Raw genomic sequence first — 26835 nt, forward strand, 5'->3', positions numbered from 1 at the left:
TTTTTTTTAATTTAGATAATTTTAAGCTGCCTTTATTTCCTTAAGTTTATTTTATAAAAGCAATAATAGAAATGTACTGGAATGATAGCTCATTGTGTTTACCTCAGATTTGTATAATTTGCATATCAGTGCAGAGTAAACAATAAAGAAAAAGAAAAAGAGTAATTAGTTTCTGGAGACTTTTTATGTGCTGAGAGTTATTTGTGAAAATCATTTCAGCATCTAGCTTAGAGAATTATTTTGGATTTATTATTGAGACTGTTAGAGGCATACATGTATGTGTTGATACACAAAGTTGATGTGGAACTGTACAGTCATACATAGTGTCCAGAAACTTGCATTGCTGCAATGAAAATATTTCAGCATATCATTAATGGAATGTTTTAGGGCACTTGTAAATTTTATTTTATGTAATTAATTCATTATTACAAATCCTTTCCTCTTAAGGGTACTTTCTTCAAATAACGAATTTTGGCCTAGTTTCTTTAGGAAAGGCATATCTGAAAAAACATAGTTTGCACCAAGTTTTCTCTTAAGTGTTGAACTAGAGACTTGCAGGTAGAAGTAGTGAGTTTCTACAGGTTTCTTTTCAAAGTAGTGTTGGGTGGCCTCAGGCATGAGTTGGGATAGGACTTCAGTTCTTCAAGTTGCAGAGTGATTAGAGATGTACTGGAAGCTGAGGACATCTAGTGCTGCAGCTATGTGGAGTGTTGGAATAACACAACAAGACTTACTCAAAGATCATTGGATCTCTACTGCATCAGGCTTCTGTAGTTTCTCTGAACCAACTTGTTAAATGTTGCATCTTTAAAGTACACAGGTGGTCTGTGGTTCCATGGCAAGGGCAAAAGTTTAATTTCAAAACTAGTGAAGTTATTGACCTTAAAGGAAGGCCTGCCAAACTCTTCACCTACTGAGCATAATATTTAATGAAATGATTGCAGTAGTCTTTTAAGAGGCCATTACTTGTAACCATAAAACTGTTACCAAGATGTTGATTATGTAAACTATACTTTCAGACACATTGGGTTTTGTTTAGGGTCTCAGTTACAATAGTCCAAGAATGCTGTGCAGTATTGAGCTACCCAGACACAGAGTGCTACATCCATTGAGATTATAACAATGCTGTTTCTATGCATAAACATGCATTCCTATTTGTGAATAAAAAACTTTTCAACCATGGATACAGAAAAATGGGATGTGTGGTTAGAAAGGTTATAAGGACACAATGGGGAATTGAAAGGAAGAGCACTAATCAGTAAGACTTACTTTAGGAAAACTTGTAAATGCCAAAACTAACCTGAAAACACAGGTCATTGGTGAGTTAAAAAGATCCAAAACACAGATCTCCATTAAAAATTAGAGCTAAATTTGCAATCAAATTAATTCTTCTCTCTTCAAATTTTTATCAAATATGTGTACATGAAAAATACTATTTTTTTGCTGAAACATTAAACACCTCTTGTAAGATGAGGTTTGTGCTCATCAACTGCATGTGTTTCCTTTGAGTAGTTACATGGTTATGTTTCTATTCTGGCATGAATCATTTGTAGTATTTAAGTCCTTGCCAAGGAATAACTAGAAGCATTTTAAAACTTTATGTGACAGTTCCACTTAACAGTGTTCCATTTCTGTATACATTAATGAAATAAAGTGATGTTTTACTTCTGGAAAAATTATATATTCTAAAAGGTTCATAACAGTTTCTGTGTAGTTGAAGATTTCATTCTATCATTATTTGTCAAGCAAAGAGCACCTTTGAAGTTTTAAATGTTCTTGAAAAGAGCTAGGACAAAGTCAGCAAGTGGAATACTTGTTAATTTTCTTTGTTGAAAACCAGAGAGAATAGGTAAGCTGCAGAAAATACAGGGCAGACTTTGACAGTGAGGGAAAGAACTAGAAGACCCACAGGGAGCAGTGTGGTGATGTGAGCATAATTGTGTCCTCTAGCAAGGCAAAGTATTTTCTATGTTCATGATGCATCTGTGGAAGAACTATATGGAAAAATAGCAGCTTTGTTGCAAAGTTTTGCTTTATCATGTATTCACTGTTTTACTAGTGCTCAAAAAATTAGGGATAGAGCTGTGAAGGTGTGGCTAAATAGTCCTGACAGTGAATAATCCTGTTGCTGATGTCATCAGCTTCTTGGCAGCTTTGATACATGTGTTGTAGTTATGTAAGTGAACGGACTTAGAAACACTTTTTGTCTTCAAGATAGAAACTTTTCTACTTCAAAGTTTTGGAGAGTTGTTAGAGCACAGTCTTTGCTACATAACTTACTTTCTATGTAGAAAACAGTGTTCAAAATTCAGTGTCAGAAGAGTGCTTGCATATGAGATAATCAAATGTCTTTGCTTAACTTTTGTTGCCTTGTTTAGTATTGAACTGATCACAGTTCAGAAACTGTGAGTAATTTTGGAGTCCTTTTATTACTGTTGTTATTATTTAGTTAACTAGTAAACTGTTTCCTGTCTACTTATGAAGTTATAATAAATAACTCTGTTAATATTTTATAGAAAATATTGTAGAAGATATTTTATTGACTATAAAAGACTGAATAAACAAACTGTCAAATATTTACATAAGATTCCTCTTTATTTTAGGATTTCCATTTGAATAGAGTTAACTTGGAAGAATCAGCAGGAACAGAAAGTACTCCAGCAGGTGCTAGACCTAAGAAAAAAAATAAGAAGTCCTATGATTTAAGTGCATCTGATAAATTCTGGCAAAAGCATAAGGGCAGGTAAGCCATAAAGGTATACAGTTTATATTTATTTAGTCAATATAAATTCTAAGTATTCTTCATATATGGTAGCTCTGTTTTAAGCTTATTTGAAAATATTTTCTAGCTTGGGGGCTTTTTTTATTTAAGATGTATTGGGTCTGGCTGAGATGAAGTTCATTTCCCCACAGCAGCCCTCAGAGTGCTGTGCTTTGCATTGATAGCTAGAAAGGTGTTGATAAAGTTTCCAGTGTTTTGAGTACTGGTGAGCAGTGCTCCCACAGCATCAGCACTGTCTCCCCAGCATTCCCCCTCATCAACAGGCAAGATCTTGGTGGGCAAGATCTTGGGAGGGGGCATAGTCAGGACAGCTCACTCAAACTGACCAAAGAGATACTATGTACCTTTCCATTCCATTCCATTCCATTCCATTCCATTCCATTCCATTCCATTCCATTCCATTCCATTCCATTCCATTCCATTCCACTCTTTAGCAATAAAACCTAAGAGAAAGGAGGAGAGGGGTGCAGTGTTCGATGGGATTTTTTTAAAATGTTTTTCTTCCGGAGCAACCACTCTGCCTACTGAAGCCCTGCTTCCTGGGAAATGGCCAGACATTGTCTGCAGGTGGGAAGAAGAGAATGAAACCATTTTGCTTTGCTTTCACACATAAGCTTTCCTTTTTTCAACTGCCTGGATCTTGACCCATGACTTTGGGGATTTTTCTACCTTGCTTTCTCCCCACCCAGTCTTGCTGAGGAGAGGAGTGATAGTCACTTTGTGAGCATCTGGCATCCAGCCAGGTCAGCCCCCCCATAATGAATGATTGCCAGTGTCCATGGTATTTGTCTGTTAGTTCTTTGTTACAGAGCTCAGAATTACGTAAAATTATTGAAAGCAGTGAATATATCTTAGAAAGTTTAAGTAAACCTGCAGTAAAATGTCATTTTCAGTGATTTGATTCTGCTGTATGATTTGTGTATTGTTATTTCCAAAAAGGTTTTTGTTGTCTGGTTCTAGTTTGTTGATTTAACTGAGCTTAATGCAGACTATTGCATTAGTCCTTTTCCAGAGGTGGCTGAGTCTGTTCAGCAAGAACTAGAGTCTTACAGAGCCCAAGAAGATGAAGTCAAAAGACTTAAAAGTATCATGGTAGGTTTTCTCACCTGTGTGTGTTTTATGTAAAGCATAATAGGGCTTGTAGAGATGCCAAGCCCACCCTGTCATCCCACGGACAAAAATTTTCAGTGCATGCTGAATTTTAGGCATGCTGCAATCTTAAAAGTAGGACTATAAGTACCATATTTCATGAGAAGTTTCAGTTTCTTGTTCATTGGTGTTGCAATTATATAACTTCCATACTAACTGAAAAACACAATCCAGACATTAATAGCATTACAAGAAAATAAATTCTAAATGTACTGACTTTATATGCATGTGTGATATTTGTGTGTATTATAACTATTTTTATTTCTCTTTTCAAACCCTTCCTCAAAACCCAGGGCATTGAAGGGGAGGATGAAGGAGCAATAAGTATGCTTTCAGATAATACAGCTAAGCTAACTTCAGCTGTCAGGTAAGTAGTCAATAATGCATTATTGTTTAATTAACTGTGAACCATTTGTAATTTTTTTCTGTTATTGTAGTTTCAGTATTCTTTGAAATAAATATCTTTAAATGTAGGCTCTTCAACTATATAATATCATTTAAATGCTTAATAATGCTGATAAAGTTAAATGCAGTGTCCTAAACCAGTGCTTGCATATGTAATTTCTACAATGTGTTTGACTTTGGATTGTTTCCTCAGAAAAGACAAGTAATCTAAGTGCATCGTAGATTTGCTTGCACTGTTCCACCAAAGTCCCCAACCTCTGCATTCTTTCATTAAAAAAAATTAGTGAAATCCCTTTCTTCAGGTATGGTTATGAGAATCACTGCATCTAAACATTGTCATTTTTTAGTTCCAGCCCTATTCTGTAATTTTAGATTTTAATAGCCTTAAAAGATCCTTTCCAACCCAGACTGTTCTATAATTCTATGAATGTTTTAGTACCTATTGTATACAGTATACAATTCAACTAACAATGGAAATCAGCAGGTTAGTTTGTATTTAATCTCTTCAGCTCTCTTCCAGAACTTCTGGAAAAGAAGAGGCTCATTGATCTTCATACAAATGTTGCAACAGCCGTCTTGGAGCACATAAAGGTACAATTGCTCTCTAACATGAGTTTTCTGTCAGTAGTATTCTTTAACTGAAGGAATATATTTGAGGCAGTGAAGATAAGAAAGTGAGCCTTCTCAATGGTGCTACTTCTTCAGAATTCACTGTGTAGCATTTCTTAGTGTTGGAGGGTGACAGAGAATGAATTTTTAATGCCTCTTCATGGAAAGCAAAGAACACCAGTTTTTTCCTATCATAATTTACTAGTATATTCTCATTTTTTTAAATGTTGGCCACAACTGTTATTGTGGGTTGAAGTCTTTCAAAAAACAGGTTTATGATGGAAGTGATTAATTTATTTTAGAGATGTTTCATGGCAATTTATTACTTCAGTCTAAGCAATCTTCTGTTCTGTATGTGTTTGTCAGAAGGGCACTGTTGACTGCTCACCAGCAAAATTTATACTCAGAGATGCAAGTTACTGAAGTGGTCTTTCCCACAGGGTCTGTGTTAGATATCTTGTGCATAATTTAAGAACTTCACAAGGGGGGTTGTCTTTTCTGTTTTAAGTCTGCTGCTTTTGTCAGAGACCTTGCATAGGGATTGGTGTCAAGTCAAGGCCCTGGTTACTGCTAGGATAACTTGAAAAATGGATTTTTTTTTCACAGCATGAAAACAGAAATTGCAGGTGAGGCTTTCAGAAACATTGAAATTTTTTTCAGTTTTGGAAAGTGCTTCAAGAGTCAAGTCTCACTGAATATCAGTAATTAGAGAGTTTTACCCCAAGCTGCTTAAAATTCATGGAAGGCAATATGTTTTGAAGCTAGCTTTAAAATTTTTAAAGAATGTAAGATCTGTCCTCAGTTATTATTGCTGCTGAATTTTTTTAAGTACTCTATATGAACAAAGGATTAATTCTGCAATTAAATTAATAAATTAATTTTATATATTTATAAAGTTAGAGAAGAGGTAATGAGTCTTTCCTGTGCTTAACTCATTACTGTAGGGGCTAGTATATGGGCTTTTACACTATTAGGTATGTCAGTTTTCATATCTAACAATTTAAAAGCAGTACTTTAACACCACTGAAAAAAATTGAAGTCAACAGTATTGATATTTTGATGCCTTGTCTGTAAATTCACTTTTCTAAGAAAGATACAGGGATGATAATGGCAGGCCTAGACCAGTAGTATTCTATATATGATTTTTTGGTTGGAAAACAAGTTTCAGAGCAAGATGTAGATTGGTAGTAACATCAGTTTGATTTTCCAGTGTCCTATTGGTAATGAGCTTGAGGCAGATGCATTAGAACGTAGCAACACACTTGATTACCTAGAGGTGGAAGGAATTGCCTTATCTGGGCACTCAACCAGCCCCTGGCTTGCTGCTCTGATAGGGAGCCTGCTGTTAGGGAGTGCCTTTGGAGTGGTGGTCCATTCCTCCATGATTCTTAATTCTGCAAATTGCTCTTAACCTTCTTATTATAAATTATAACCTTCTTATAAATGTCAAAGAAAATTGTGAGACAAATGGCCATGCAGTTTCTCCAATATATTGGTATAGTACATCTCCATCATGTTTTCTTTTGATTTAGAAAGCATCAGCTCATCTCCAGTTATTTAGGAAACTGTCTTAAACTAATGCACACGGACGTGTTTTTTCTATTGAAATTTGCCTATGGTAAAGGCTTTTAACTGAATCATTGTAAAGTTTATTCCAACTGCTTTCTCCTGACCATTTTCTCCTTGCTTTGAACCCTCCAGTGTTAGAAAAAATATCTTTCAATCTTGAGCTGTGGAATCCTAGTATGCAGGATGTTATACTACCTAATGGATTCCTCAAAAATAACTCTCAAAAAAGGAAATGTCTCGTCCAGTACTTTTAAAAGAAATTTTGATGAGACCTTGACTCTATGGTTAATAAGCTTTATATACAGTTAAATAATGAAACTAGATTGAAATGAGACAGAATTTTTTTTGCAAATAAGTGCTGAGGTCATGAGGAGCTCATGAGGCACCATAGTCTTCTTCAGGTTACTGTATTTTCACTTCTAAAATTATCAGGAAGTGCATTCATAGTTTAAAATAGACTATTTGCATTATCCATTTGGAGGTTTACTATTTTAATTATTTGAGCTTTTTTCTTTACTACATATGTAAGGAACTGTGCAAAGAATGCAATGAGACCTGCTTTAGATATATTAAGTGAATTTAGTTCTTCATGTCGTATTTTAATGTTCAGTTTACAGCTGCTTTCCACATTCTCTTGGATCATTTTCTAAGACACAGCAAGAGGAAACCAGAAATTAATCACATACTTATGGGTCCTGGCAGTTTTTTGGCTGAAGTTTTTAGTGAAATAATGGAAAGTATGCATCACTTTTTCATGAAGTGAACCATCAAGTATTTATTGTCAGTGCTTAGAACAAATGCATCCTTGCTTTGCATTTATTGGTTTTTCCTCTGCTGGAGCTGGTCACTGAAGATCTGGACCCAACAGATAACAGATTTAGAGCCGGAGTTGCCTCTCTAGCTGCTTTAAAGTTTCAAGTAATGCTTAACTTTGGATGTCATTCTAGTATGAGTAGAATTATTGATGTATGTTACATCATTAGTATAAAAAGATGAACACACATATTTTTCTAAAATGACAGTTAGGGGGTAGATCAGATAACCTCTTGCTAGAATTCTACAGATGTGAATTTATGTGGCAGTTTTTTGTATTAATTTTTGTCTGCCTTAAATTACTTGTATTTGTTTGGTGTAGGGCTTTTTTTTAATTCCTACATGATTTTATTGTGTATCTCTACTTTTACTTGATCTCAAGGTGTGATACATTGAATGATCTCTTAATTGGGATCCCCCTTAATTGGGATTGACAATAGCCTTTCAAATTTCCAAATTCATATTTTTAAAGGAGTGCTACTATTTTAAGTATTCTTAGTATTATTTAAGTATTAATTAATTAATTTATTAAGAATATTTAAGTATTCTGAGTATTATTTTAAATAAGGTTATACTTTTGTCTTACACCATGTGAAATGGTATGTGTATGTGAAATATGTATGTTACCGTGGGCCAGGCTGTTTTTCTGTAGCAGAAAGTAACTTCTAGTAAAAACAGCTTTTGCTGAGTTCAGTTACAGTGACCTTCCTATTGTCATTCTGTGCAGTTCAGTGAAAAGAAATTGGCTGTAACTGCCACTTCCAGCCTTCTTCCAGAGTTTCTCATCCTCTTGGTAGCAGCAAACTATAATTACTTGACCAGCCTCCCTCATTCTGGAGGCAGTTATTTCTGGTTGTTTTCTTTCAGAATCTTTGAAAAAGACCTCAGATCGTTTCTTAGAAAATGCCTTCTCTCTTTTGCATATTCTCTCTCTCTAAAATTAAGAACTTCTGTGGTGGAAAGAGGATGAAAGAGCTTCCAGCAAGTCTTTACAAAAATGACCTCTAAGAGATTTTAATGGGTCCTGCTTCCACGTGCTTTAAAAAGAAGGAATTTTGTGTTCATTTTGGAGTACAGTGTCAAGTAGACTTTCATATGCACTTCAGTATTTTTCCCTAAAATAAGTTTTGGTTTATGAACAGCGTATTTCTAAAGATGATAAGTTGAAAGCTTTCACAAATATATTTTTTTTTAAAAAGTAAACTGAAGTGTGGCACTTTAACTACAATATAGAATTATGTTCCTGAAAGGGCAACCAGAAAGGTCTGTTGAATGAGATTGGTATGGAACAAGATGTCATAATAGAAAGTCAAGAGCAGGAGGCAGAAGAGGAATAAATGTAAATGCATCTTCATTTTATTATTTTTATTATTTTTATTATTATTGATTTTTTTCACATTGCTTGCCAGTTTGGCACCCATAAGAACCTATTCTTTGCTGTGTTTTTTATTGAATCTACAGGATTGTTTAGCTCCTATTCCCCAACTTTTCCTCTTGGCATGTCTGTGAGTTTGCCACTGAGTGAGCAAAATTGCACTTAATTAAATTAAATGGGACATCTGCTTCTTATCAGCACCTGTTAGACAAGTTGGCTCTTCGAGAAGTAACTGTCTCATTGATGTGGCATATCTGGGATGTCTGTCAAAAGGTAACTAGTAGTGTTTAAGGCTATTCAGTAACCCACGTGAAATTTGATGAGGTGTCCACCTAATTCCTAGCAAACCAGTATATGAAAAATATTGCCCTAATTGGCATATTTGCTATTAACTTTCATTAATTATCTAGTGAAGAAATAGAATAGGCTTACCATATTGATTGATCTTTTTAGTTTGTCACATCAGAAAGAGTCTCAAAAGTTTTACATTGCTGCTTACCTCTGATGTCCCTATTGTGAAGAGAAAAAAAAATAGACAGTGGATAGAAAAAAAATGTGAACCTGAAGTTTTGGGATTTTCAGTTTGGGGTTTAAGAGTGCTGTGTTCATGCTTCAAAACTAATTGTGCAAAATTTTTTAAGAGAGTGAGTGTACATGTATTGTTAATGTTTCTCATTAGGCTCAAATTATGACACTTGTATGCAACCAGTGAATTTTCTTTGCTGCTGGTAACCTGTTTTGTTCATCAGCCATAGTCACACAGTCAGAAAGTTTCACATGGCTGAGAAGAATTTTACCTAGCTTGTACTGCCAAGTAAATTAACAATTGTCAATCTGTTCTTAAAATTGAAAGTAATTGATGTTTGAATTATGAAATTTTATTTGGAAGTTGATCTGTAAACAAATACAGAGAATCAGTGAATCTTTTTATGTTGCACATTTTTACATGCCATCTGAATAAATTTCTCGTAAACAGATCACCAGCTAAGATAATAAGGGCTTTGCCAAATTCAACAGTAATATATTTTACTTAATAAGAATGAGTTTCCACATTTCAAGACAATCCCTTTTTTATTGGATGCCTTTTGTCTGGGAAAAATATTTTAAACTTAAAAGCATTGAATTTAGTCTTACATAACAATACAAATGTAGATAAAACACAAAAAACAAGTGAATGTAACAGAAAGACTTTAAAAATTGTACTGGTTTCTTTGCAATTGCTTTATGTCTGTGGAGAGATTTAAGGAAACAAACACAGAAAATCTCCAAGACACTGTAGAATTGAAGTCTCACATGGTTTACCAGATACCAAATTGCATCTGATGTAAGGTCTTGGAAAAAGGCTGGTAGTTCAGTTCTATTCAGACTTTATACTACTCTTTTAACATAAGCTTACAGTAAATGTAGCTTGAAAGAAGCTCTAGTTTAGGGTTTTCTCATTTCATGCACCTTCTATGTAGTCTTAGTCTCTATAACAATCAACAGAAGACATTCTTCTGCCCGTAAAGTAGCGGGGGATAATTTCTGAGTGCTCTTGATGGTAATGTACTTCATAAGCTGTAATTACAAGCATCCAGAAAAGCTTTAAATTAAGTTGTTGTTTTGCAAGTAACTGTTCTTCTCAAGGAGTTGAGTAAGTGGTGACTGAGAAATGGAAGTATTGGATAGCTACGTGCATCATAAGCTGACCACCATATTCTTTCAATATAAAAATGTTCTTGTAATTCATATTTTTTTTACTTTGTTTTCCTCTCTCTAGCTCTTTTTTTGAGGAACTTTTTTTGAGGAACAGTACTCAGAAAGTGAAATATCCTGATAGCCTTACACTAGAGGAGTACATTTTTTTTGAGAGGTGGTAAAATAACTTTTTTCAAATCATTTTAGTAGAATTCAGAAATATATGAAAACCAGACTTTAAAAGTTTTTATGTACTGTCATTACAGCAACTACTGCATTGGATAAAAGGTGCCATAGCAGTTTTAAATGCTTTGGCATTATCAGGCAAAATTTCTCAAATTATTTAACCCAAGAAAAGCAAGGTGACTCTTGCTCACTCTGGCCAATATAATTTCAGTCTCACAGCAGGGATGATGTGGAGCTGACACACTTCCAAAGCAGTGAGATGGAGACCCCACTCTGCCAGTCTCCTGTTTGAGTCAATACATAGCTGAATGTGTTCAAACATAAGGATTTAGTTAGTTACCAGATACTGAGATTTTGTAAGCTGAGTAACATTTATCATGGTACTACATTTTACTGTTCAAACACACATAACGATCTGCATTGTAATGGAACATTTTAAAATAAGTGTTGGATTGCATTTTTCTATTTTTAGTTTGTAAGATCATGATCAATAAGTGCAAAGCCTGTCTGTTTGTGCAGATGTGCTGCAATGCAGTCATTACTTGCATGGCCATGTGATGTCTTCCATAAAGCTTTTGCCTCAGTAATTTTGTATAGTCTCTGTGTCATCCTCCCTAAAAAAGATTTTCACAACATCTAGATGAGTCATTTTGTAATGAGAGACTTCTTTTCCAGTGTTAATGAGATGGTCTAATTATAAACTTCTCCATCTTTGGTGTGAATCAATTATTGCAAGCTTTTGATCTGAGGTAGTATTTCAGAACCAGCCCAAGTTGGCAGTTGCCAATGTTTCTTTGGGATGACACCTTAATGTATAAAGGAATTTCCAACATTTATCTGCATTGAATAATTGTCTTGTGGTCTGAGAGCCTGGAGCTTCAGAATATTCACTTGACCATTATTTTTTCCTTTCACAACACAGCAATGTGTATGAGAGCATGTAGTTTACGGCTGTGGCAAAGCCATAGATGGAAACAAAGCTTCTCTTCCAGTTCACTATTCACATCAGACACCCCTTGCTTAACTTGCTTTTTCACTTTTAGTATGATAAATACACATCAACTTTGTAAGAATTTATAAAAAAAGCATGTTGTAATGCAAGCATTAGTTACTTTTGCTGATTATTTATTTTAAAATAAAATTTTTAAAACCATTTTTCTAACTACATATCTTTTAAAAGAGGAAATAAATATTCTTTCACAGTTTAAAGATATTAACCCTAACACTTACTCTTAAACAGAGTCGAAAGCTGGATGTGTATTTTGAATATGAGGAAAAAATAATGAGCAAATCCACTCTGGACAAATCCCTTCTGGACATGATTTCTGACCCAGATGGTGAGTATTTTAAATCTGAACTTGGTATAAAATTTGTTAAGCCACACAATAAATCAATACCTGCTTGGACTTCAGGGTTGGTAAAGAGTGACCTATGCAAGATTTGTTAAGAAAACAGCTTTTGATTTATCTTCAGTAGCAGTATAAAGAGTTTAATACTTCAGTTGAGTAGTATCCAAAATATTAGCAACTTCTGCAGCTCCATTAAAATATTTTGCTAACCCCTTATTTTTGAAGGTTGATAGATTTTATTTTTTGTGCTTTTCCAGTATTTAGTAGTGAAGCATGGCATTCTGTGGTCTGACCAATACCAATTTTTTAAAATCCTACTGCATGTTTTACAACATATTCGTACTTCATGAACACAGTGAAAACTTCATAGAATTTGATTAGATCAAGGGGCTGTAATGTAGGTAGCTCCTGCTTGGGTGAGGAAGGAGGTGAATTGGAAAGAGATGAATGGGACAAGTGGAGAGAAAGGATGCAAGATGTAAATTGGTCAGTTCACTGGGACTGATCTGAAGCTTTGCATGTGTTGATTCAGCTGTGGCATGTCTGTTTTCATCATGAAAGAGCACGAGCAATGCATCCCAGCTTCTGTGTCAGATATGGGTCATACATATCAGAGCATTACACACCAGGGGTGCTTGGGTCCTATACTAGCAGGAGTCACTGTGGGTCTTTCTCTGAAAGGCTGAGATCCAAATGACTTCTCAGCTTTTTGTACTACTGCAGCATCAATTCTTCTTTCAATCTGTCACAGCCTGATGCGTGTCATAACCCTCTGATGAATTTCAGTATGATCTGATACCAGTTGGCTGGAAGAAAATACCATGCAGAGCAAAATTGTAACGCTTTAATTGTGGTCTCTGACTTGTCTGCATACTGGCAATTATGTTGGCAAACCTCAAGCATTTCGAGACCTGGGGTTCCTGCTGTTTTCCAATGTGCTCTTAAAGAAAATGTTTTGTTACTGCATGATTATGTGTGTAGTCTTACAGCTACATATGGGCTTAATGCCTGCTTGGAATTTGTGTAAAGATTCATATTTATAGAAATAGTATGTATACATCCTGCTGACATTTTACAAAAACCTTTTAATGGTGTCCATGCTATATAATCAAAAGGCAGTAAGAGAAATAGTGCACAGTTGGTAGAAATCTGAGCTAAAATTTTAAAGATCTCATAATGGGTCAAGTCTAGAAACTAAAACATTTTTAGAAAATCTAATATCAGGCATCAATCTGTAATTCAGTACATATATTTTTTTTTCTATGAAACTCATAAGAGTATATGTAATCTGTACGTTTATTAAGCATCGATGCAAACTAGTCCTTTTCCATGTTCAGAATTAATATTTCATGTACGGCTTTGATTTTAGATTTTATATTTGCATAAACTTAGATATGAAAACAAATTTTTATGCTTGTATATCCTACTGGATCAATTACTTTTTACCTAAATCCACATTTTCTATGCCTTTTTAGATTGCAGTGTAAAGTAAGTTGTTTTTCCAAGCCTGATGTATCATACCAACATTCCTGTTAGCAAGGTTCCTGGGTTTTACACAAGAGAAAGATTAGATTTACAGGCTAGAGTTTTTTCCCATAAGCTAAGTATTCAGGTTTTCACAGTATTATGTTAGCATTTTATATGCATTGCCTAGGTTAAGTTTATGTAAGAAAAAGATTTTAAGTTAAATCACAGTGATTATTTCCAAGCATGCTGTCTTGTAAAACTGTCCAGCCTCATATTATGTGATTCACTGAGAAATACCAGCAGAAAACATTTTTTAAGGCATGCTACATGAAGTCTTCCTGTGCTTCCACTGGTGAACAATTTATTGGCATTATGTGTGGGGATATTTGTCTTGTGGATAATGGGATCTGCAGAGCTCTTCATGAAAGCACTTAGATGTGACCACTTAACAGCTTCAGGCTTCAGCCTCCCATTTGTTACTGTGTTGTTCTAATCTACCACTCAGGACTATTAGCTGCCTCCCAGTTTAGTGGGTAATATGTATCCTGGAGCAGTGATGAAATGGGAGCTAAGGGCTGCCTGCTTGTCTTTCAATTGAATATAAAATTGCTCTGTTCTGGGTTTGCCAAGTTACATTTTCATCAGAATGTTGAGCAGTTTACTTCTCTGTGCTGTCACAGATCGGAGTCTAGAAAAAAGTCAAGAATATTTGACAGGCAATTGACCTGAGTCTTACAGCTGTTTATCACAACTTTTTTTGCCTAAGTGAATTCCAGGTGGATCTCTACCTTGAAAGTTGGCTTTTGGTTTAGATAATACAAAGTTTCTTCAGTTCTTGCTCCTCTGACTTAGTGATATTTGGTAAAGGTTAGTAAAACCTACTTTGCTGAGAAGATTGTACCAAGTCATAAATGCTCATTATGACAGCACTTACTCTTAACTTCTGCCAGACCAAATATATGCTCACTTATAAATAAAAATTGCAGATTAGATCAGATGGTCTCCTGCTGACATGATCCACATTCCATAGTAGGGGTAAACAACCCAAAACAAACAAAACAGAAATAGAAAAACAGGAAAAAAAGTCATTTTCTTACCCACAAGTACAAGAAAGTGCAGTCTTATAAAATATTGTACTAAAAGTATCAGGCTTTTATAATGAATTTTAATTTGACATGTTTGTTTTGAGAAGTTGTTCTTCTGAAAACTTCATTTGAAACTATTGTCTTTACTAACAGTGATTCTCTTCTAGAAAAACAAAAAAGATGGTGCTCAAAATCTTATGTAGTAGTTTATAGTCTAAGTAGTGGCTGCATCAACCTTTTGATCTGGATAGATGAATTTTGACTGCATATGAATAATGCTTCCCAAGAATGGGAAGTGTTTTTCTTCAACAAAAGAGGATGTAAGAGGTGAAATCCTTTCTGAAGGCAAGTTGGAAGTTCAGAGGTTATTTTCCTGACCAGAGGTTCATATAAGTGCTTTTGCAGTCTTCAAGTATTTCAGTACACTGAGCCATAGAACTGTGTAAGTAAATTGTAGAGCTAAAAAATAATATGCTATGGCTTTTACATCTATGATTTTTTCTTTAGTCTGCTTTTTCATGGACCTACTTCCACATAACATTTGCAGTCTCCACACAAAATAAGTCATAACTTCTCTACATAATTTATTTAGTATGTTATATTAAGTATAATGTTTACTGAAATAAAAGGGAAAAGTGTAAAACTCTCAGAAAGAATGAGCACATCTAACCCAACTCTTAATAAAATTGCCGTGTGTCTTTCTAGCGTTTTACAAATTGAAGAAGGCCATGGTTATCAATAACAATTATTGCCATAACTAAAGATCTGCATGTACATATGTAGAGCTGCTGAAGAGCAGTTAATGTAGCAGCATAGTTACAATTTTAGTTTTAATTCTTTTTTTTATTGTTTTCTTACTGCAGCGGGAACTCCTGAAGACAAAATGCGATTATTTCTCATCTATTACATAAGCTCAGCTCAGGCACCTTCAGAGGTACCTATGTTCTTTACAACTTCCACCACCAGATTCTGCCACAAAGGATTTTTCTGTGTCATTTCAGCACTAAGTAGATATTTCTTTGCAAAGGGAAGTATGAAATACCCAGGAAATTCTAGAACTTTAAATAAATTTTGTCTTGTTGGCAGGAAATCTGCTCACAAAGCTTTAGCCACCATTTCAAAAGATATGAATAACTAGCAAGAAGGAATATTATATTGTGACATATTAAGGTCAGAATTACTGCAAGACACATCTTAGCATGGTTTCTATTGTTCTGCTCCACTGCTCAAAGAAGTAGAAAAAGCAAAATGAAAATATGACTCACTTCACTCCATGTATTTAAGAACGATTGAGTCAGTTGACTAGCAGGTGAATGAAGGAGAAATGCATCTGCCAATATCTGAATAATTCAGGAAACAATTTCTTCATATTTCTTTTGAATTTAGAAAGAAAATTCTTACACCGTAGAAACATTAAATTAACATTTCACTGATGAAAAAATGTTTGGTTAGGCAAATAGAAAGTATTCATATTAATGTATATTAGCTCCTCTTTGTTTATTGTTTACTGTTTTGACATTCTACAGAAGCCAGCATTCTGTTGATGCTAGAGTAAAAACTGCTCCATTTCTGAAAGTGCACGGGATTTAATTGCACAAACACTGTTCTGTTTAATAGGATCTGCTCATGGCAAGTTTCAAGTTGCATTTCCTTACTTGGTAGGAAATGGGATTAAGACTCAAAATTACTTTTTAACTTGGGTCGATGCTATAACTTTGCACTGCTTATTTAATATTTAGATGTCTTGTCTTTGTACATGGAGTTAAGCGTAGCTTCAACCTTTTATAATTCTTTTATAATTCTTCATGGTTTCAGATTGATTTGGAGCAGTATAAAAAAGCATTGATGGATGCAGGGTGTAATCTCGCTCCTTTGAGCTACATAAAACAGTGGAAGTAAGTAACTCCTTCTTTCTCCTATATAAGGCTAACTGGGTAATACAGAACCCATTGTATTCAGGAATTACATGTTACTTCTCTTAAATTGTAAATTATCCTTAAACATTCAATTGGTATAAGACTTACTGTCATGTTGTGGTAATACATGCAGATCTTATTTTAAAACTGAGATTCAATAGTGCCAGAACACTATAGAACATGACATGTAGTACTGCCCTTAATGATCCAGGACAGAAACAACTTACTGAATTAAATTAAAAGTTGTGCTAGTTCAGATTTCAAAGTTTTTTAGTTCATACCAAGGAGTGATGTTGCATATCAGTTATTGTAGTTTTACATGGTATCTGAATGAAATCTTTGTCTTTTAACTATAAAATCTAATTCCGCTTGTGTTTATAGGCAAGAGGGATGCATATAATAAATAGTTACTTCCTGAAACAGTTCAATGCAGAAGTTTTTTCACTTTCAGATGACTAGAGTGGAACATGCTACAGAAGTATGTGCCTGAGATAAGTAATTGATTTCTATCCCTGCTTTCACAGAGCTTTCACTAAGATGGCTTCAGCTCCAACCAGCTATGGAAACGCTACGCCTAAACCTTTGGGGTATGCTTTTGATTAATTTTTTGTAAGCCTTTGGGTTCCTTTATCTTATTTCAGTAGTGCTGAAAGTGTGACTACAGTTACACAGGGCCCAGAACAAAACATCTCCCTATTTGTAAAGTTTTTAAGGTACAGACAATTACAAGCACTCATCTCCCCTTAACAGTACATAATACACACAGAGAGGAAAATAAAAGGATCTGTGACTAAATTCACAAACTATCTTAATACAGTGCTCTACACCCTCACAGGAGAAGAATTCAGCACCAGGAACTGGATCTATGACAGCCATCACTTTGAGTAAATTAAATGGCAGAAGATAAAAACAGTCCTGTATATTCAAAATAATTTTTCTCCTGGGTTTGGACACTCAGGCGTGCAAGAACACACTGCTATTTCATTAGAATGTCCTGGCCTGGGTGTCTGTCTGCTTATTGAAAGGTATAGTTATTTATTTCAAGACACAATTAAAAAATTGCTAAAGTGCTAAGGTTACATATATCCCATACAGGATATAGGAATCGGGTCTTTCCATTCTTCAGAGGATTTCAGTCCTCATTACCAGCTTTATTTTCAGGAATGCCGTGTCACTGTTGTAAGGAATCTGTTGCACAGTACGGTTAGAGAGAATTCTGGTGCTCTCTGGTTTGTTAGAGATGCTCAGCATCTCTGATAACCCTGGTGATTAGGATACCCACTTGAAAAGAGCACTCAATTCCTTACATTACTGAAGTTGTAAAATAAACTGCTCAGTGGATTAAAGACTAGCATCCCATTGATAGGTGAGGATCTATCTGGTAGATTATAAGTGTATTCCCATACACTTGCTTGCCATATGATATAAAGTATATATTATATGACAAACTGAATTACTTGGTACTTAGGTCCTGTTGACTTTATTGGGAATCTGATGTCAGTATAAAGCTTAAGAATAAACATTTAAAACAAAAAGATCTTACACATCATCTTTGTTTTGTTTTTTTCAGTCTGTTTTCACGTGTTATGAATACAGGATCACAGTTTGTAATGGAAGGAGTGAAGAACTTGGTACTGAAGCAACAAGTGAGTTTAAAAAAGCTGTTAAAAAGTCTATCATGAGCATTGTGAACATCTGGAAAAACAAGTTTCAGTACCTTTGTCATATTAATAAAATTCATTGTACACTGATAAAGTAAGCAGAAATCTCTGCTTATGGATAGATCTGTCACTTTGTAACTTCAGATAACAGATAAGTAACAAATAATTCACATTTTCTTTGAAGACCTCTTTAGCAATAAAGCTAAATTAAGTAGCAATTAAGACTGATTTCTGCATTATGAAAAGAACAGCTGTGGAATACTCAAAGTAGACTAGACCTTCATAAACAAAAAAAAAAACAACATTATATCTGTATCTTTACTTCGAGCTACATGCATTAAATGAATCTATTCCAGAGTGATTAAAAGGCTGAAAGTCTTAGTTCTCTGTTCAGTTACAATTCAAACACTTCTTGTTTTCCCATATAATTGTAATGTACAGCAACCATAATCTTGTAATGTGCATGAAAATGCAAATATGTTTATAATGACATGACCACCTTCAAATATTCACTTAATTTTACAAAATATTTCTGAGCATAACTTGCATGTAAATGTACACCCCCCCAAAGAAAATAAACTACGACAACAAAATAGAAACTGGTTGTATAACTTGTGTCTGGAATGTTGAATTGTGGTTCCTAGAAACCTTCTCTGTAGAGGATACATTATTTTTCCAATATGTACCTTTGTCAGATGGCAATAAAGAATATTTATTTACAGTTTAAAATCTTAATTCCGTAGTATTTTCACGTCAAGATTTCAGAAAAAAAAAGATTTTTCACCATATTGTAATTTAGTTGAAGAGTCAGAATTTAAATTACAAATACAACATATCAAAACTAAATAAATTGAAATCTTAACTAAAGGTTTCTCGTTTTGACCTACTTAATCTTATCATTGTCATTATTTGTTTACTCAGCCTGTTATACACATAATTTATACATGAAAGGTATCAGCTATCACATAAAAGTTTAAAATTGAGGTCTGAGTTTTGTAGGGTCATTAATGAAGTTAATTCTGCAGGAATTTCACTATGACTAGAATTAGCTGCATTGCAGAGTTACAACTATATGATTGAGGAAAATCTGAATATGCGGCTTGCCTGTGTGTTGTATTTTACAGAGAACTCTTCAGGTAAACTTACTTGTAATAATAGAAAATAATTGTATTCTCTAGGAGACTTCCTGCTTTTCTTGTATTAAACATTTTGTCATTTCTTTAAATGTGTGGCTTTAAAGAGTTAATAATATACTGTACAAAATGGGTTACATTGTTTTGTGTTCTGAGTGAGCAAAAAGCCAATTTGCCTGTGTTTTCAGGATATGCCTGTTCTGGCTTTTAATTTGTTCTCCAGGTATTTTAGGGTAGCCAGATGAGAAGTATTTCTTCCTCATATTTGCAGGCCTAATGTAGGTCTCTGGTATTTCTCTTAAAGCTAGCGTTTTATCTTTCCTTCAGCAATTCAAGGATTCACATGGGTTTTCCAGTGTAATATGTAGATCATCCTTTGGAATGTCCTCTTTTGATATATTCTGTCAGCAAGACTCATTTCCAGTCCTGTTGCTATGTAAACTCACCCTCAGTTTATTATAACAGAAATAATATATAATTATTTAATTATTATATTAAAACAGTAGTTTAACTCTTTAATATTCAGATCTTTTGTCCCAGCTGACATTTCCTGTGTTAAATAAGGAACAGTAATCTTGAATTTCGCTTCAGTTTATTGCTTTGCAGGTAATCCAAACATTTGTTGCCAGGGTTGCTTTTTTACCCATTTCGTTGGACAGCATTTGTTCTTTTTTAGAGCCACACACTTAATTATCAATATCAGCTTTAAAATTCTTTCCTTAACTGCAATGTATTTTTTAAATAAGAATTTGTGTTTGATCATATCTGCGTGTTGGTAATACCTAAGTACAGCTCTGTTCCTATCTTCACAATTTTTTGCACTCTGTCTTATCTTTATCCCCTAGCTATATGCACCTCAGATGTTTGCGTTTTTTTACAGAAAAGTAATTTAGGTGATAATAAATAAGCTTAACTTCTACAAAGCATAAGAGGAAAACTGTTTAACATACTATTTCAAATGCTTCCATGAGTAAATAATGTGCCTGGGAATAGTTCTTAGCAAGCTTTTCAGCATTCCACCAATTTCACATTATGTTTTACAGAATCTGCCAGTCACACGTATTTTGGACAACCTTATGGAGATGAAGTCAAACCCTGTGAGTACAATTTCCTTCACACAGAGAGAGGTGGAGCAAATGAAATCATGAGGCTGTGATGTGTAATATGCTATGGCTAATTTTTTCATGGTAGTGCAGTTGAATCCAATCATGCTGTATTTCAAGAATAGTACCATTTTCATAACTAAGACCTCTTTCATTAAAATAGTCTAAACAATGGCAATTTATTTTGTCTCATTGGAACTAATAATTTTTAGGTTTTTCCTATATTGAGCTTCTATTACACTTGTGCTATAAGCTTCTGTTGCTCCTAAATTTCTACATTAAGCTGTGGAGTGAAATTTTCTTTGCATCAAAGGGTTGTTTGTTTTTTTTTTTTTTTTGAGCACAACTGCAGAAGTGAAATATTTACAGAGTTGTATAAGGAAAATTACATTGGCCACATCTTTAAACTTTGCCATGGAGAGGAAAATATTTTACTACTGGTTCAGTCATTCTGTTTGCAAGCTAGTATTTGCTAGAACTTACAACTAAAAGTAGTCCTGAGGGTTTATGCATGAAGTCATCCTTCTTGCCATGTGTTTTGTTCCCTTTGTGCAACCAGCCTGAGCACATACTTGTCCTGAAAAAATCACCTCTTAGAAGTCATTTAGAAAGATTTAATATGTTTACCAGATCATATCAATCTTCCATCCGTGTCAGTCAGAGGTACAATTGTAATATCTCACACTGGTTAGTAATTTTTAAACATTCTTTTTAGTCCACTTTCACTGTCATGTATTAACTGTATGTACAGAGAGAAAAATAATGGTAAAATATGAAAATTATCACAATGCAAGTAATCCTTTATTTTCTTAAACTGTTCTTCATAGATGATATATGTCATGATTCTTAGCAGATAATTTGCTTTCTCTTAACAAAAAGGAATTGATGCTGTTTCCAGTGTTAGTGGATTGTTGTTCCTGTTTGAAAGACTTGGAAAAGATGTACAGGGCTAACTTTATTTAGCCAACCAGCAGAGGTCACCCAGAACACTTTCTATAGAAAGCCGAAATTAAAATTACAGCTAACTTACAAGAATGTAAAAAATTAAACCATTTTTTTTTAAATAAACATTAGCTTCCTCAGGCTACAAGTTTAGGAGTTGATTTAGAAAAGTTTACATATGAGGTTTTTTTCTGACTTGATTTTTTTCACATTTTACTTAGTAGAAAACAGCTACCAGCACTTTGATATTTTGGAGAAAACATTGATCTTCTCACTTAAAAAAGCAGCAGTTGCACAAATCTGTTAGTCAGCAGCTTCCTGTTCCACTGCCACGGCAGAGTGTGATACTCACGGCACAAAACAGGGAGTCCCACTTTTCAAGTCATAGGAGACCAGGCAGTCCCTAAAGACTGATTCTTCTAACCTGCAGGAAAACTGACAGCAAGTTTGGGAGTAAGTTTCAACTACAGGAAGCAAGCCAGAGAGTCATTGTGGAATGTGTTTAGACTTGCTGTACTATCAACAGAAGTGAAATTGTATCTGGAAAAGGTCAATGTGTGGAAATACTCCATTGTGGCTTCTGTTCATCTTCTGATGTGTGGGATCCTTTTCTATTCCCCAGAATAGAAAATTACTGCACTGCAGGGAAAACACAAAGGGAGAGGAAAAAATGTTCAAGTTTTAATTTTTTTACAACACGGAAAAAAGTCTGTTTTATAGTTCAAGAAATCTTATTAACCATAGTAATCAGTGTATGAAATGTACATACAGATAAAAGGTGTAATGCAAAATTAGAGCAGATTATTGAGAAGTCAAATAATTATTAGAATGAAGGTAAATTATATCTTTTCTAGATATTAACCGCAACAATAAAGGAAATATATGAAATGTACTTACATAAACATTCACATATAGTATTGTCAGTTGAAATCTTAAACCTATATGGAGTGATATCCTGTGCAAAACTCTGTGGAGTTGTCTCTAAATCACTTTGTGTGTTGCTTGTCTCTGCTGTTTCTTTTGTCTCCCTGGCAAGGACATGGTCTATGCCCATGCCACCCATGCTTTCCAGTTTTTTTAGATGCAGGAGCAGCTGGGAGAGATCTTATGGGCCATAATACTATCTTGTAACTTTTTAAATTTTTCTAGATTGGTTAACTACATTTACACATTTTCTTGAATAATGTTTTCAGAAACATTCCTTGATGACCTTAAAAGTCATCAGTTCCTTGTGGGTATTTTAAATAGTAATATTTATTGTTTAAAGTATGATTTTAGGCAATTGCATTTAAGGTTATATTTTAATAAAGGAATACTCTGTTCATAAAACTAAAACATAATTGCTTTGTTTTGGTGTCATTAAATAGAGGTTGATTAAAACCTTAAATCTTCATAAACAAACCAAAGTATAAACACATTTTAATTCATGCTATGAAATTCACCATCATTTACTATAGAGTTATGGAGATTCTTCTAAGCATCTTCTAGAAAATGTTTTGATTACTGAGTGAGGAAAATCTTTGAGAAGTCAGCCTTTACAAAGTGGTTTAGCCTCTGTCAATACAGTATGTACATTTGTATTGACTTAGGAAGTAGATAGATCTTATTTGTGATATATATTAATGAAACTGTTTTGGTTAATACTGTCTCTTTCAGTGTATATGGTACCTTTCAGACTTAGATACACCTTTCATGCATTACAAAGAAAAATTCTGAAAGTAGAAGGTTTCCTTAATCCAAATTAGTCCTGTTAGATTCTGCAGAAAAGCAAATACAGACTGAAAGTCAATGACATTTCCATGGGTTATTTTCCATTTTAATTTGAAATATTGAAACATAAGTTTATACATTCAGAAGTATTGATTTTCTTCTGGAATTCATTAGGGAAATCACAGATTCAGTTGTGTGTAAGGAAAGCGCTATACAGTTGCTTTTATTGGCAGACTTGTTATTTCTTAAAGAAAATAAAATCTACTAGGTTTTCTTTTCCCTGCACCCTCAGCACTGATTTCAACAGGAATATTTAAACAGCAGTGATGGAAAATCCCTAGGTTATCACATTTCTACTGTTTACCACTTTCTGTGTATCTACTTACACAAGCCCACAGTGAAAAAAACCAGCAGTAATACTTTCATGAGTAAATGTTTGTAATATGTTTATTTACTCTGATTTTTAGTTCTGTCATTAATCTGTAATTCACTCTTATAAGCAGAGAAAGTGCATCTCTTTATCCCAGGTAAAGGTTTCTCAAATACCTCTCAGTTTTAGTCTATCTATATTTGTGCATTCCCAGATTTCTCATTACCCCTTATATTATAGAGTCACTATACTCTATAGTGATTTTAGAGTCACTATACCACCTTTAGGTATGAAGCTGCAAAGTCATGAATGCTGGCAGACTCCTGTAGTTGAAATTCCCAGTGGGGCATATAAAAGCATTTTACAGAGATTCAGTGGGAGATTAGATCTAAATTATTTTCTTTTTAAAAGCCAAACTGCAGGATAAGAGAGTTATTTTATGTAATTATATTAAAGTTTATAATACCAAATAGATTTCTTTTGTGTGTGTGTAACCACCACATGTATATTAAATACTTTTTAATATTAGAAGTAGTTATGCTATGTGAGCTCTAATAAATTCTTTGTCTGCTACACAAGAAGTATTATTTCTGCTCAACTGAATCATCAGAGTTCAGAGGTCTTTGCATGTAAGCCTGTAGATAAAATCAGCTGTAGTTCTGCATGCAGTTTTATTAACAAACGAAACTTCACAATACCTGGATGAAAATGTAGTATAGAAAAAAGAGAAAGCCAAGAAGTTGTCAGAAGGAGTTACTAAGAAGATTTGTTTTTCATCTATAATAATTGGCAAAAATCCTGCTTGTTGCCAGTAAAAATATTGGAAGTGCCTCAGTGTTCTGTGTGAAGAAATTTTTGTTCTGTAGTTAAGACAGTCAAACTTTTCAAATTTTTGTGGAACTCATTTCTTCTTCAAGAGCTTAATTTTGTTTTAATAGTAGTCATAAATCATGAAATGAGAAGGGTAAGTTACATAACAGTAGCAGATTTTAATCTGTCTTGTCCTTAGCATTCATTGCCACAGAAGTGTTTTGTATTATAATATTAAATCAATGGCAGATTTCCTTAACCTGGAAAATTTTAATGTGTATAACTAAATCAGTGTTCCTCCAAAGCTGGTAGCAACTAAATTTTTCTTTCTGCATACTGTCTTTCTGTTGGGATTTATTATGCAACCAGTGTATTTTTTGGAAAGTGTGTGATAGTCAATTTTAGGTGAACCAGAAATAAAAAGCTCAAAAGCACCCTTCATAGCTTCTCACTGTTGTTTATTCTGTACTGGTTCAGTTACATACAAACTTTGTAAGTACTAGAGGACACCACAATTAATGTTGAATGATGTGCTGGGAAATTATACTGATTTGAACAATATTTAGTAGAATATATACAAGCAAAATCCATTAGCCAAAATTCCAATCTTTTGAGATAAAAACATACTTTTTAATAGGAGACAGATGACTACCGGTATTTTGACCCCAAGATGCTCCGAGGCAGTGACAGGTGAGTTTTGCTTCTTTCCTTTTACTCTGTGAACAAACTAACTTAAGAAATTCATTTTATTTTCAAACTTGGATCAATCAGATAAATTTTTATAACACTGCAAAAAAATCTAAAAAAATAAGTGCTAATGTGCATTTGTTTAGTCACAGGAATGTGCATTAGTATTTAGCAATAATAAATTTTAGAGTTCTTCGTAGTTGTGTTACTTGGTTTCTTAGAAACTTTGTGAGTTTTCACTGTTAAATAGTCATTGGATACTGCACCAAAATTTCTTTGTCACTTTTTAAATTGTTAAAATTTTGATTTGAATACAACCCTCTTTAGTAATTTGTTAATAAGTTTGAAAAAAATATTAAAATATGACTGTATTCACTTTTTTTTAGGTAGGTGCACATTTTATGTTCATGTGCATATGAAGGGAGTCTTGGATATAGTTTATTTTGCCAGTAAAAGAGAGGAAGAGGAATTACATCAGAAGTTTATAAATCTTTATTTTTGCTTTGTATCTTTAACTAATAATTGTCTGATAGTCTCAACTAACCTAATATCCTAGCAACGGAGAAGATACTTAATTTTGATATTCCTTCTAAAAATAACTGACATTGAACCTGTGGAAAAATAATCATCTCATTTGGTGGCACCACTTTTTTGCAGGATCAGTGTGGATAAAGTAGATCCAGGCTTGGTTTTAGTTATTTGCGTGAAAATTCTGTCTGTACTTCGTTCTTGAAACATGGAAAGTACAAGGATATAAATTTCAGAGTATATGTTTTATTGAAAAGTATTAAAAATTATATAATTTCAAAGATAAGCAAATTTTTAAATTATCAAAAGAGAAAAAAACTAGTACATTATGTTTCTTTTTTATTTCAGCTGTCACTGGTTTGTGATGCTTTTATAGCATTTCTGGTGGATTTTGTGCAAAAGTGCAAAGATTTATTTTACTCAAGCCAAAGAGTTTTCTCAATTTTTTTGCCCACTCTTGTACAGTTCTTACATTGCTTTAAACAATGTAGAAATATTCATTTACAGCAGTTAATAAGTGTGGCATTCTGTGTAGCTATAATCGTCATCATAGGGAATTGCTTTTAATTTCTTGTTTAGGATTTGTATGTAGACTCAAGTCATATTCCTTAAATCATATTTGGACAAAATAGCAAAACTCATATAGTGAGTCTAATTCTCCTTTCAAATATTTTTGTAGACAATAAAAACTTATGTTAGCGCTCTTGACAAAATAATGATATAAAATAGTGTAATTAATAGATTTAATTTAAAAGTGATTTTATATTCTAATCTCCTCCCATTTTAAGAAATATTGTCATTTCCACTTACTATATTTTAAATAGAGTAGTAACTGCATTGCTGTAATTCAGTCTTAGCAAAACAGTATCTTTCTATCCTGTGTAAAGCCTACCTCAAGTATAAATAGGCTTTGTCCTCTGAAAGGATGACACAAAATATATGTGGATTTGTTGTATCATACTCAAAAAATGAGAGAATTGAGGTAACAGTTTTGCTTATGGGAAGTCTGCAGTATTCCTGACAGATAAAGCAACACACTAGAAATATCCATTCCATTTTAACTCCTATGCTTCTGATACATTGGAATCTGTGTTGAGTCAGTTGTTTTGGTCACTCAGAGAAACATCTTGAAATAGGGGAAATGATAATTTGAAGGGGAAAATGCAGTTTAAAGCTGTGTTAGAACATATGATGTATTTGAGTACCTGGGGCTGCAGGCCAGTACAGGGCAGGAGGGCAATGTTAGTGTGTGAGCAAAGGGCAGGAGAGAAGACTGACCTTTCACAGCTTTTTCTTCGCTTTCTCCTTCCCCTGAAGGTGCAAAGTGATGCAGGAAAAGAGATTTCTCCCCTCTATCTGCCACCTATGTATTCAGTTGGAGAAGAGTCTGTACCACCCAAACTTGTAATTTCCCTCTTCCTCCCTTAATCATTCTAATCCTACATTCCTGCTGCCTATAGTAGTTTTTGTGATTTGGAAACATCAGTAAGTGTGTATGCAGGCACTGCA

The 26835-nt window shown here is 34.0% G+C and overlaps 1 protein-coding gene and 1 long non-coding RNA gene across 3 annotated transcripts in view; one reads left to right on the top strand and one right to left on the bottom strand.

The window, feature by feature from the left end:
• SCFD1 (sec1 family domain containing 1) overlaps nucleotides 1-26835 on the top strand; it is a 45636-nt gene that overhangs the window by 13972 nt on the left and 4829 nt on the right. Inside the window, exons 11-21 of the mRNA XM_056493944.1 lie at nucleotides 2604-2743; nucleotides 3784-3874; nucleotides 4225-4298; nucleotides 4846-4927; nucleotides 11806-11902; nucleotides 15330-15400; nucleotides 16282-16361; nucleotides 16907-16969; nucleotides 17953-18028; nucleotides 20220-20273; nucleotides 24749-24801. Coding sequence (XP_056349919.1) covers nucleotides 2604-2743; nucleotides 3784-3874; nucleotides 4225-4298; nucleotides 4846-4927; nucleotides 11806-11902; nucleotides 15330-15400; nucleotides 16282-16361; nucleotides 16907-16969; nucleotides 17953-18028; nucleotides 20220-20273; nucleotides 24749-24801 — 881 coding nt within the window. The remainder of the gene's footprint in view (nucleotides 1-2603; nucleotides 2744-3783; nucleotides 3875-4224; nucleotides 4299-4845; nucleotides 4928-11805; nucleotides 11903-15329; nucleotides 15401-16281; nucleotides 16362-16906; nucleotides 16970-17952; nucleotides 18029-20219; nucleotides 20274-24748; nucleotides 24802-26835) is intronic.
• The window catches only part of LOC130254429 (uncharacterized), a 38534-nt gene continuing 31985 nt past the window's right edge, over nucleotides 20287-26835 (bottom strand). For both annotated transcript variants that reach the window (XR_008840709.1, XR_008840710.1), the window contains exon 4: nucleotides 20287-21860. This is a non-coding gene — a long non-coding RNA (uncharacterized LOC130254429). The remainder of the gene's footprint in view (nucleotides 21861-26835) is intronic.

Source organism: Oenanthe melanoleuca, chromosome 5, assembly GCF_029582105.1.
Source record: "Oenanthe melanoleuca isolate GR-GAL-2019-014 chromosome 5, OMel1.0, whole genome shotgun sequence".
In the NCBI taxonomy this organism is placed as follows: Eukaryota; Metazoa; Chordata; class Aves; order Passeriformes; family Muscicapidae; genus Oenanthe; species Oenanthe melanoleuca.